At 36.5% G+C, this 13,492-nt stretch overlaps 2 protein-coding genes across 3 annotated transcripts; both read left to right on the top strand.

Annotated features, from left to right (window-relative positions):
• Window positions 1-4,942: 4,942 nt before the first annotated feature.
• LOC117632427 (phenylalanine N-monooxygenase CYP79D16) lies at window positions 4,943-7,020 on the top strand. Its single transcript, XM_034365895.1, has 2 exons — window positions 4,943-6,075; window positions 6,224-7,020. The coding sequence occupies exons 1-2, from the start codon at window positions 5,101-5,103 to the stop codon at window positions 6,851-6,853; spliced, it is 1,605 nt and encodes a 534-aa protein (XP_034221786.1). The 5' UTR covers window positions 4,943-5,100; the 3' UTR covers window positions 6,854-7,020.
• A 2,695-nt stretch (window positions 7,021-9,715) lies between these two features.
• LOC117631156 (U2 small nuclear ribonucleoprotein B'' 2-like) lies at window positions 9,716-12,894 on the top strand. Of its 2 annotated transcripts, none has more exons than XM_034364146.1 (5): window positions 9,716-9,868; window positions 10,848-11,020; window positions 11,505-11,598; window positions 12,209-12,288; window positions 12,457-12,894. In XM_034364146.1, exons 1-5 carry the CDS (start codon window positions 9,796-9,798, stop codon window positions 12,733-12,735), a joined length of 699 nt encoding a protein of 232 aa, XP_034220037.1. In that variant the 5' UTR covers window positions 9,716-9,795; the 3' UTR covers window positions 12,736-12,894. The 2 variants fall into 2 exon arrangements, with proteins under 2 accessions (XP_034220037.1, XP_034220036.1); XM_034364145.1 differs by having other exon boundaries at window positions 9,717-9,868; window positions 12,454-12,894.
• Window positions 12,895-13,492: the final 598 nt, after the last annotated feature.

Below are 13,492 nucleotides of genomic sequence, written 5' to 3'. Positions count from 1 at the left end.
AAGTCATGTCAAATTTAATCTTATTCATTAAAAGTGGAGTAATCTAATGACCCAAAAATTGTGTCAAAAATTGTGTCAAAAATATAGTGCCACAAATCCGCCCCCATATATATATATATATATATATATGCATATGCTTATATCAATGGTTTTAATAAATTTTCTTTTTATGAAGTTTCAATTTCAGAACTTCATATATAGGGACTACTAAGAACTGGAGAAATTTTTGTGTATTTTGAATACACTACGGAGCTGGTGTACCATCTAATACACATAAAACATGTGGAAATAACTGGACTCCAGAATGTAGAGTTCCCGATTTAATTTTCATATAATTCTTGACCTTATATTATAAAATTTCGTTTCATATCCTCCTTTTAACTTTTTTTACCAATAACATCTATTCTATCACAATTTTAACTTCATAATCTTTTTTATCATGAAAGTTACCATTAAAAATATCTCAATGAGATCTCTAAATTAACCCTAATATTGAATATATATACATACATATATATAAACTATTTTTAAAATAAAATAAAAAAATCTTAAGAGAATGTGAAGTTACTATGCATGTTTAGATAGAAACAAAAATCTATAAAGCGCACAGAATATTGTAAGAATAAAAACAGAATACAACAAAAACTAAGAATACAATAAAAGAAGATTAAAACATAAATAAAAAATACTTTTAAAAAAAACATAGAATATTGTAAGAATAAAAACAGGCTTTGGATATAGAATATTCTAAGAATATTCCGTTTTGGAGTTTTAAATATATACTTATATAGTTATGGTTGGAAGATTATGAGAATATGCCATTTCCAAAATTCATTTGAGATTATGCTTATCTAAGTAAACATATATCTATTTGTAAAATAAAATCCTTGATTAACTTTAATTATCCTTGATTAGTTTTGTTCTTTGTGGGGTTTAAGATGAAGTTTGAGGTACTGTGTTTTTTTTCTTCTTCATTATATTATTTTTGAAATTATATACTGTCAAAATACGAGAAAATCCATGCAAAATTCTTATTGTCTTTTGGACAAGTCAACATCATTTCACCCACGTTGTAATTATTTTATGTATGTATAGATTTTTAAGGTAGAGTACGAGAACTGAGAAACTGAAAAACAAAATGTTTGGAAAAATTCCTAATTTTGCCAAACCGCCACGTTTTCCTTATGTTTTCTAGAAAACCCGTGGAGGGTAGTCAACCAATTTTGTCTGACCAAATGTATTTCAAACTTTAAAACCAAACTGTTTTCTCTGGAACCCATGCTTTGTGCATGTTGTTCAGTTATCATATGTTACCGTTGGCAATTGTTATTAATATTGTTGAAAAGCACAATTCGGGTGACCTAATTAGTTTTTTTTTTTTTAATTTTTCTTTTTTGGGTAAAGAGTGTAAGAACATATGAAAATTAAAACGAATATTTTAAAGCACCCAACAAGAAGAAGAAATCAGTACTTTAATTTAATGGGGTGCAAAGATCTGCTTTTGATGTGATCAAATCAATTATTTGAAAGCAAATGATTATAGGCCAGCTGTTTCTCTCTGTAAGTTTAATATTTAACTTGGATATGATGTTTTTTTACTGGCCATGCAACTAATATTCTACTGTCAAAGTTGGTTTTTATTTTATTTTATTTATAATTTTTTTTAATACAAACAATAGTTTAAATTATAAAAAAGAGAAATTTCTCACACGAACAATTATGATATTATGAGGCTCGAACATGAAACATATGGTATATCTTCTTCCAAGGATAACTGTTAGAAATTAAACCAGAATATTATGGCCTTAAATTGTTATGCTCCATTGTGTTGAGATACATGTGTCTCGTTAAATGATGACTCAGATATACTGAATGCCAACAACAGCCTCTGGCAAAAGTGACCAAGAGTTATGGAATTGGAACAGCCACAGTACATGGGATCAAATGATGACACAGTACATGGGATCAAGTAATTTCAATGAGGACAATGCTTGGCTCTTGATATATCAGGAGCCATTCTTCCCCAACCATGATGTGGATTCCTTAAAAAACTAATACGTGTGTTTTTTTTTCTTCTTTTCTCTTTCCTTGTCCCCCAACTTTTTGGCTGGTTTGAACTGCAGCCTCCCCACCACTCCTGTTCCGAATCCACCCTCATCACCAACCTCACCACTGAACCGATAAGGCAGCCCACCGACTTTCTTTTTTCTTCTCTCTCTCTCTTCTCTGCTCTAGCTGCAAATTCAAAAACCAAAAATTGAAAGCACATAATGATTTTAATCTAGGGTCTTGGGCTCCAAAATTGGCCGGAGGTTTACATGGCGAGGTTGGTGATGAGGGTGGATTCGGAACAAGGGTGGTGGTGGCTTTGAGAAGGCTGCATTTAAAACCAGCCAAAAGGTTGGGTTAAAAGCGTTGGGGAAGGGGAAGCGAAAAAATAAAAATAAAATATACGTGTTGGTTTTTTAAGTAGCCCAAGTCATGATTGAGGAGGAATGGCTCCTGATATATCAAGAGCCAAGCATTGTCCTTTCAGTAATTATCCTTACTAGTTTCAAAGAAATGATTGCTTGGGAATTACGATATATCATACACACATATATATATATATACAGTCTTGATCTCTTGGACCACAGAAGTCCAAGATATTGTGATCACCCACCGTTTGATATTAATCTAATGGTTCAAAATTTTTTTTTAAAATGAGTGCAAGATTGAGTGAACCGTTGAATTTACATCCAACGGTGAGTGACCTCAAACTCTTGGACTCCTATGGTCCAAAGGATCGGGACTATATATATATATATATAAAAATTCTCTTATGTGGACGTCTGGACGTCACGTTTTTTTAATTATCTTTTTTATTTTTATTCTTGTTTATAATGATATTCACACAATATATACTAACGTGTAGACATCTGGATGAGAAAATAACTGTGTATATACATATATTTTGAAAATCCAACAGAAAGAGGTTCTTCAATATTGTCCAGATCAAATCACAAAGAGAGCTTCTTCCAACATTTAGTCGATGTCAAACTCTTTCAACTTATGCGAATATGCATAAGTATACCAGCAGAAGTGGAAGGTTCCACTGTTTGAATGTGATATTGTATCAATAAAAGAAGCAATATTATTATTATATAGTCTAATAACGTGTGCACAATGGCCATTATATTATAGTGTAACGAATAGGAATGAGTATTATATTCTAATTGCTATAGCCTATAGGGGGTAATTGTCCATATTCACCCACTAGCCAGGTCATTGACAATTATGGGGATTTGTGGTGGTGGCTCCATAGGGCATCTAAGCCACAACAAGGTTCATGAAATAATAGTAATAGAAATGCTTTGATGTTTGAGATCGTTTCTAAGCGAAGGAAGTTGAGGTTCCGTCCCATGAAAATCTTAGCTCGATAACTTCTTGTATTGTTGATGAATATGGACAAGTGACAATGAACCTAGCCGTGGTTCACACATTCAGTCCATTGCATGCTCTCCCATATGTTTCATGGCCACAATGCGACAATGATCAGTGCAAGATTTGTCTCAGTGAATAAATAAGTGCTCCCAATTTATTTACGTACTTATTAGTAATGAATGGCACTGCCACCTTACTTGGGTACGATTAAAAACAAACATATGGGGGTGGCATGTGAAATCTGTCACCACAAAGAAGAAACGTGTTCCCATTCGTTTCACACACACAGCATTTGATTTCAAAACTCTGAAACATATGGGAGCAGGCAAAACAGTAGGAAACATATGGAGATTTTATGTTTTTTTTCTCCTTCTAGTGCGAGGCTGCATATATAACATGTGCTTTCAAGCATGCTATGTGTGCGATGCGTTGTGGAAACATATGGGAGAGCAAATATAATATATATTAAATGTAGTTGCATAACATGCTGTATGTAGGAAACCCATATGCCAGGTGTACATGGCGGAGTTGATAATCATTGACAGGCACTGTTTGAAGCTTCTAAAGAAGGAAGTTGCTTCTAAATAAGGACGGTTCTTTAAACCAGGCACATCACCCACGTGGTATGCGTGCGTATATAGGTAGGAGCATATGCAGAGAATGGAGGATATAAAAATGAAAGTGGAGTTGTTGACAACTACTGTATATGAGGGTTAAGAAATGAATGAAGGTTTTAAATTAAATTTCCAAATAAAAATAAAAGTAATGAACCTAATTCTTTTTCATGAAGATGTGCATAATTACATGGTGAAGTTGTTTAAATGGTCGTGGGTTTAATGCTCCTTAGTGCCATTTTACGGAGAAATTTGTGTTATTTTGACAAATAAGTAAAAAGAAACCACTAAAGCAGCTATGTTAGGATCATGTGAGAAAATTTAGGTGTCTTAAAAAATTAGAGGCCATGTACGGTGGCACCATGTGCACACCCTCTATGGCTTTTTCGTGGCTATAGACATACATACATGCTATATATGCATGTGTTACAATCTTACATGAGAAAGTTATGATAGGTATTTTATACAAAATTAGAATGTTTTCTCATTTATGGATGGATGGAAATGATTCTGGGATGTTCACTCAATAAGGTAATATTTGTTGAAGTGAAAAACACATACTAGGAACTTTTTTGTAAAAATTTATCGCAAATCTGGCCTTTTTTGGATTTGTGGCGGGCCGCAGGACGAGCAAAAGAAGATTACAAGAAACAGCTTGGCCCTACAAAAATTTAGACCATTAACAAGCCAACAATTCAAGGTGTCAGAGTGCCCAATTGTAATTAAAAAAGAACGTGTTAGGCCCTAATACCCATATTTTAAGTTTCACGTTTCACCAAATCAAAATAATAAAAAACAAAAACAAAAGAAAGTTTATGTTTCACGTGCAATCATTTCTCCAACACATTCTCGATCCCTAGGCTATATATACAGAGGTACCAAGAGCTTTAAAATTAGAACCATCAGCTCTCTCATCTCATCTCTCCTAGAGTTCTAAACACTTTCTTTCTAGCGACCAAGTTTTTTTCACAAAGCAAAAGAAACATAAAAGAGAGAGACAAAAGAGTCTCAAAACTCTCTCAACTCTCTCAACTCTCAAACCCTTCTTTCTACTCGTGCAGTCATGGAAGCCAATGTTGGCTTCCTCACATTGTGCTTGGCCATCACTTTGGTGCGTTTCTTAATGAAGCGTTATTGGCACCAAAGCAAGATTAACGACAACAACAACAAAGTTATCAAGCAACATTACCCACTTCCTCCCACTCCCAAGGGCCTAAGGCCTTGGCCTATTGTGGGCAACCTCCCCGAGATGCTCATGAACAAGCCCACATTCCGGTGGATACACAAGCTTATGGAGGAAAGCAACACTGAAATCGCTTGCATTCGTCTTGCAAACGTTCATGTCATCCCCGTCTCCTGCCCCATTCTCAGCCGCGAAATCTTGAAGAAACAAGATGCAACTTTTGCCACGAGGCCTCTCAGCATCTCCACCTTCCTCATCACCAAAGGGTACATAACCACTGTTATGGTGCCCTTCGGGGAGCAATGGAAGAAAATGAGGAAGGTCATCACATCCGAGTTGCTCTCTCCCATGAGACATAAGTGGCTCACGGACAAGAGGATTGAGGAGGCCGACCACCTTGTTCGATACGTGTTCAACCAGTGCAACAATGAGGAGGGCAGTGGCATTGTGGATTTGAGACTTGCTACACAACATTATTGTGCAAATGTGATTAAGAGAATGATTTTCAACCAGAGGTACTTTACGGAGGAGATGAAGGACGGAGGTCCTAGTGTTGAGGAACAAAACTATGTAAATGCAGTGTTCGATATGCTCAGGTACATCTATGCATTTTCTGCATCCGATTACATCTCATGCTTGAGAGGCCTCGATTTGGACGGCCATGAGAAGATCATAAAGGATTGCATTAAGCTTACAAGAAAACGCCAAGACCCCGTCATTGAAGAGAGGATTCGTGAACATCAGAAACTTGGCGGAAACAAGGTCCCAGTAGACTTGCTTGACATTCTTATCTCACTCAAAGACGCCAGTGGTCAACCCTTGCTCTCACCAGACGAGATCAAAGGCCAAGTAAATGTAAGTCTCTCCCTCCCTCTCTCTCTCTCAATAACTAAATTACGACAAATGCTTATGTTGTAGGATTGTAAACTCGGGTCACACAAAAGTCAAACCGATTAACTCTGCGGTGCTTAAAATAAAAACAATTATTGTTTTCTAAATGCAGGAGATGATAATGGCAGCAGTGGACAACCCCTCAAACGCAGCTGAATGGGCAATTGCAGAGATGATAAACCAACCCCACCTGTTCGAGAAAGCAAGACAAGAACTTGACGCTGTGGTTGGCAAAGAAAGACAAGTGCAAGAGTCAGATCTGTCGCAGCTCAACTTCGTCAAGGCCTGCGCTCGAGAAGCCTTCCGCCTCCACCCGGTGGCGCCATTCAACGTCCCCCACGTGTCGATGGCCGACACGACCGTGGGCGATTACTTCATCCCCAAGGGCAGCCACGTGATGCTGAGCCGAATCGGGCTCGGCCGCAACCCTAAAATTTGGGACGAGCCCCTCAAGTACAAGCCCGAGCGCCACCTCAAGGACGACGGGTCAGGTGTTGTACTTACTGAGTCAGAGCTCCGATTCATATCGTTCAGCACCGGCATGCGAGGCTGCGTCGCGAGTACACTCGGCACGAGCATGACTGTGATGCTGTTTGCTAGGCTTCTTCATGGGTTTACTTGGGAAGCGCCCCCCAATGAGTCGAGAATCGACCTCACCGAGGCAGGTGGCGAGCTCCTACTCGCCAAGCCACTGCTTGCACTCGCGAAGCCACGCCTGCCAGCTCACGTGTACCAGACATAAAACTGCGGCAAATTGGCCTAGGGTTTCTGCTTGGCATGGAGGAAAGAGTCGATTTGAATAAATAATTTGGCACAAATTTTCATACCATCTTGTATTAAGTTAAATAATGTGATTTTTATGTTTGATATGTAATATGGGAATTTGCATTAATACCAGCCTTTTTGTAATGTTTGGCCACCTACATTATATGCTACATGGAACAATGTGGCACGTATATTTTTCATTAAAAATTAATCACGTCCATTTTTTTAAAGGTATTACGGTCCTTTTTATTTAGGGACGGGCCTATAGTATGTACAAACTGAGCTATAGTTCAGTTCAATGTTTTTTTTATTTTAGGCCCCGTTTGGTTTATGGAATGAATTTGAGGGGAAATTATTTTTCAATAGATGAGAAATGGAAGATTTCTTTCCCACGTTTGGTAAGGCTGGGAAAGTAACCGAGAGATATCACTTTATTTCCTTTCCCAATTTTATTTTGAATATAGGAATGGAAAACAAAGTTTGTATAAATTTTCAATTATACCCATATTAAATCAAATAAAAAAAGAATGCATTTATTGATATATTGTAATTCCAAATTGTTAATGGGAACAAAATAGTCATGAAAAATATTTTTTTAATATTGGCTCATTTTCCCAAATTTTCCCATGAAGAGGGAAAACAAAACTCAAGTTGGGAGGATGACTTCACTTTCCGCTCTACTTTCTCATGGGCCAGGTAACGATTTCTTATGCATAGACTTATCAAACATAGGAAATCAATTGATTTCTCATCCCCAAGTCTCTTTTCCCATGAAACAAATGGGGCCTTGTAGTTAGTATGAAAGACATATATTAACAAGAAGAATAAGCTGCAAGATAAGGGTTCGTTTGGTACCCTACTTGGATTCAATTTTATAAACTTAAAAACAGATTTACCTTAAAAAGCTTTTTGGTAGGCCTATTTTTAAAAATCCAAACCCAAAATAAATTCAAAAACACCCCTATTATTAAAAACAAAAAAAGTGAGGTTTTATAGTTTTTTTTCTTCTCTCTCTCTCTCTCTCTCTCTCTCTCTCTCTCTCTCTCTCTCTCTCTCTCTCCACCAAAATTGGTTGGGTTTGTGCCTCACATCTTTTTCCTTTTCTTTTGTTAATTTCAATTTGGGGATTAGGGTTTTTGATTTTCTAATTTTAATTTCAATTTTTTTTAGATCTTAAAAATAGTTTGGAGTTCAATACCAAGCAAGTTTTTAGATATGAAAATCACTGTTTGAAAACTCATGTTTTAAAAAAGAATCATAGTTTTTCACTTTACTTTTTTGAGTAGGATCCCAAACAAAGTCTAAGTGTTTTTCTTAAAATTAACATTATTTCATATATAGGACATCACTTGATTTTTTATTATAGAATACTGCTATTTGTATCATATTTACGAATCACATTACTATCTATATAATACAAGTGAATCCCACTTTCACTGCTAGGGCCTACTTATATTAAACTAGTGGTCCAAATAGCATTATTATTTTTTATATGTCCGGAGTTATTCTTCTAAATACGTAAAAAGTCATTACAAATTAGAGGATTCATGACTATGATTTGTATACAAAGGAAAATGGTTCCTAACATGTAATGAATGAACCAAGTACGATTTGCTCGACAACACCATGTGAAATGCCTTGAATTTTTGAGTTTGTCAATTATTGTTGAGTTGATGCGGCAGACAGAAGCCTGCGAGAGAATCAGTGGGGGGATTTGATATGAATTTTTTTTTTCTTTCTCAAGAATCAAATACTTTTATTAAAGGTGAACATGAACATGAACATTTCTGACTAAGGTATTAAATAACTAATCTGGAGGTATAAAATCTCAATAGTAACTACCACCTACCCTACACGCAAAAGTTGCAACCTCATGAGCAACTTTGTTGCAACTGTGAGGTGCAAAAATAAAAATTACTTTATGAAATTCTCGAATCACAATCTGAATGTCGAAGAGAATACTGTCTACTTCCACGGCCACCGCCCTTTCTCCCTTCACCATCTTGATGGCAACTTGGGAATCAGACTCCACCATATGATGACTGGTGACTAATTCACATGTGACACCTGAATGCGATTGTTATATGTCCAGAATGAGTGCATGATCGCGGATTGGGAGACTGGGGCAATAAAACCAAATTGACAATAAAGAATGATATCATTCAACAATTGAGTTGCCCACTCGTTGAAAAAAGTGTACGCAATCATACAACAAGCAATGCAATTTCAATTCAACTCGAGAAATTGGTTAAACCAGGCCTTACAAAACTTCAAAGAGAGAGAGAGACCAGATTCAATATAAAGACTGATTTTAGTATAGTGCAATGAATTTTCAATTTTAACTTTTAAATACCCGCACCTTTTAAAATTGTTGCCACCTACTTCTACCCATAAAATGGGCTTTAATTGTTTTTTATCTTTCTATATATTTATGTGGAGGTGACTGAATGAGGACGAGATCTGTTGTCGTCATTTTTTCATGTCCCTTATATAATTTTTTGACACTTGAATGTCTATGTACAAGGAACCGTTCAGGCTCAAGTAACATTGCATGGAACTTTCACCAAAAAAACATTGCATGGAACCCTAATCTAAGGGCGGTTCCAAGTTCCAACCTTAATTCTGCCGTTACGTAAACGTAACTTCGTTGACCGTCAGAAGATTCCGTACCAAAAACAAAAAAAGACAACCAAGCATGGGGCACGACTATTTAGTCCAATCCATCGTTTTATTAGTGTTTTTGAGAACAAGGCCCAATGAATCAATGGGCCCAATGTGTAAAGAATTCTTGGAACCCAATGGCGGCTGTGAACATCTTCTAGGGCTCAGTCCGATTGGACACCGAGTCTCTCGCTTCTCTCTCCCACAAAAATCAGAGAGACTTGAAGCTGTGCGATCTCTCTCTCTCTCTGAGCGACCATGCTTTCAGGGGACATACCGCCTAACCAAACAATATACATTAAGAACCTCAACGAGAAAATCAAAAAAGAAGGTAACTCAATCTATGCTCTATCTTTTCTTCCCTTTGTTTGGCTACCGAGAAACCTGAGGAAACTGTAAGAAAACAAAATGCCGAATCTCTCACTTGTTTTAATTAACTCACCGTAGTAATGTCTAGTCTGCAAAATTAATCGCATTAGTCTCCTTTGAATCGATTATAGTGTATTTTCTTTTGTTTATTTTTTAACTTCTCTTAGCGCAAGTTGAGGTTTAGGGTTTTAGTTTGAATTGGCGAGTGCAAGCGCAGCAGATAGGGCATGGTGAATTTGGTGAAAATTCGGTATGGTAGTTGATTCAGAAACTATAATGGTGAATCTTCGTGCAAGTGTTGAAAGGACTATTGTTGGTTGTATATTGAATTGGGTACTTGAACTTACTCATATGAAACCTAGGTAATAGTTGAATTTCATGAAGTATAACCGGATACTAAGGTTGCATTGCAGCTGTGAATTTAAAAGAATGGGTTTTGTTTTAACGATTTAGTTTACATGATTTGCATAAAATGCTAAAAATGTGGAGAAAAGAAAATTCTGATACTTATTGTTGTAAATCAAGAACAACACTATATTTATGTCTTGAGTATTTGAACTTTATCCTATTTCAAACAATCAAGTTCACGTTGGGAGTTAGTAACTTTTATGTTAATGGTTATAAAAGTCTCATTAAACAATTTAAATGAGTAATCACTTCAAAATCTCATCTTCTGAATCCACAAACCAAATGCAACATTGGGGAGTTTTGTGGTTGTAAAGTGATTCTGGTTTACTTGGGTGCTTGTTGGATCATAAAATTGAGAAAGTGACACTGTAGAGGCAAGAGAGTAACCACAATTTTCTGCTTTAGTGGTCTTGACATCTTACTTCCTTTTTGAAGTTGACTTTTGAATTGTCTAGCATAACAAGATATTAATGTTACTTTTAGGGCTAAACTTTTGTATGTTAATAGTGGCATTCTTTTTGCTTCCTTTGCAGAATTGAAGAGGTCCCTGTATTGCTTATTCTCGCAATATGGAAAGATTTTGGATGTTGTAGCTTTGAAGACACCCAAGCTTCGTGGGCAAGCATGGGTTGCATTTCTAGAAGTGACTTCTGCCAGTAATGCTGTGCGTCAGATGCAAAACTTCCCATTTTATGATAAACCCATGGTAGGTCTGAATAAGCCCAGTTGGTAGCTTATTGCATATTTGTGGGACATGTTTGCTAAGATTTCAACTTTCTGGAACCATATAAAGCTTTCCTCCTAATCTGTATTCTTCTGTTAGGTCGCAGATTCTAATTCTATACTCTTATGTTTGTGTGTATCTCTGAGCTGTCTATGTTTTTGTAAAGTTTGGGCTTCATAACCATTTCTGGCATGCTTAGCCTTCTGTTTCTCTTCTTTAATTAGTTTATGATGTAGGCATTGCATCCCTTGAAAGATGTAGTTACCAATACCTGGAAGTTTGTTTTGAAAGAGAAATCTATTTGTGGAATAAAGATGCATTCACTGTAAATGTTACACTACACTCTGCTCTTTAGTTGTTTTGTTTTTCTCAAAGGATGATGTTTGATTATAATATTGTGATGTTCACATCCATTAAATTTTCTTTTTCTAAAATGTAAAGATGATCATAATTTTTTTTGGTGCAGCGGATTCAATATGCAAAAACAAAGTCAGATTGCATAGCTGATGCAGATGGAAGCTTAGGTCCAAAAGAAAAGAAAAAGAAGCAGGATGATAAAGGTGACTGAAATTACTTAGATATTTTGAATAATCTTGAATTTTTTAATTGAATATTTGATGTATTTCATTAAAATTAGTTATGAAATGCATGGACCATTGTTATAGCATAAGAATATAAAGATTACAATGAATAAGTGTCTGGTGTGTTCCTAAGAATGTTGAGAATACATTGCTTCTACTTGAACCAATAGAGCTTAAGACTGCTAAGAATTCTGACAGATTTTGCATATGAGTTTGGTGAGTGGGTACTAATATTACAAAATAGTTTGCCATTCTGAGTATAAAAGTACGGCCATTGTTTGTTTGGACATATGTGCAGAAAAATTTGATTGAATGCATTTGACTCCTGTAGGTCTCTCTGCCCTGCTATGTGCAAGAGCATCAATGTATTATTTAAGACATTCCTTTTTTCTTTGACTTGGGAAAATTTAAATGACACTTGATCGACCTGGTCTAATAAAGTAAAGGGTGGTTTAGGTAGGGTATATTTACAAGGTGGCTGATAGATAATACTAAAAAATTTAGTTTATATTGAAAAAAATGTTCGCTCAAATTAGATTCTTATAATATCTTATGCGAGTCCTGTTTTGAAATCAATCTGTTGATTCAGCTGAAAGAAAGAAGCGAGGTGATGAAGGGCAGCAATCTGCTACGGAAAATGGTGCAACTGCCGAAAATGGAGGCAGAACAGTAAGTGTTTCTAACACTATTATGCTGTGCCATTTGATCATCTTCTTTTTCAACTCTCACACTGTGAATGATGGACTCTTTTTTGCTTACACTCTTGAGTGTGAAAAATTAAATTTTATATACAAAGTGCCAATTGATTCATGTAAATTGTATGTGTATCATCAGCAGGCCTCATCTCGGCAAGGCAACCCAAATGCACATGAAGCAGCAGCTCCAAACAGCATTCTGTTCATTGAGAATTTGCCCCATGAAACCACTAGTGCTATGCTGGAATTGCTGTTCAAACAATACCCAGGATTTAGGGAAGTCCGGTTGATTGAAGCAAAGCCAGGCATCGCCTTTGTAGAGTTTGAAGATGACATTCACTCATCAATGGCCATGACTGCCCTTCAAGGCTTCAGAATCACACCTCAAAACTCCATGGCCATCTCTTTTGCCAAGAAGTAACCGAAATAAACTCACCTTCCTATCTTTTGTAGTCAAGTGTTGTTTTGTTTCTTTCGTTGTGTTGCGGATATGTAATAGTAAAAGCATATAATCTTACTGTACTCTTGTTGATCCTCAAGAAACTGAATGCAGAATCAATTTATCATGTGTTTGGATTCATATGAAAAATAACAAATGAGCAGAGACGCAATCAAACTCTTGAACCCAAATCCGGGTGATCTTCAGTACAAATTTGCGTCTAATGCGAACACAACCCTAGTAGAGAAAATATCACTATATCCTGATAGAGATTGGTGATTCCGTTAAATATAGAGAACGGTGAACCCGTTGATTTAACCGGGAAAAATCCCCCAAATAGACGAAAAATTGGGTTGTGTTGATATTCTCCATTCAATAAGAAACACAGAGCCACTTGAAGCTGAGATCATGCATCAGACTCAACCAGTTCAACAGCTATGAACAAATTCCACTTGCATTTTTCTTTCTGGAGCGTCAGTTGCATGTGACATCATGGGAGCGTGAAATGTGTCCTGTTAAGTACCATGTGCACTTCACCCTGTCCTGTCCTGTCCTCCCTCCCTCCCTCCCTCATATGTTACTTCCCCAAATAAGAATGAAAAGAACTCTGCCCTGCTGCCCTGCCCCCACCTATTATTTAGCAACCGACGGTCTATATTTCGTAGAATCGTAGTACCAACTATGACCCCAGCCATTCCTTTCTCTCCACATGTTTGAGGGTGCTTATAAGTTATATAGA

Source organism: Prunus dulcis, chromosome 6 (genome assembly GCF_902201215.1).
Source record: "Prunus dulcis chromosome 6, ALMONDv2, whole genome shotgun sequence".
NCBI lineage: Eukaryota > Viridiplantae > Streptophyta > Magnoliopsida > Rosales > Rosaceae > Prunus > Prunus dulcis.
Note: the sequence above shows the minus strand (reverse complement) of the source record. Positions and strands in the feature narration are given on the sequence as shown.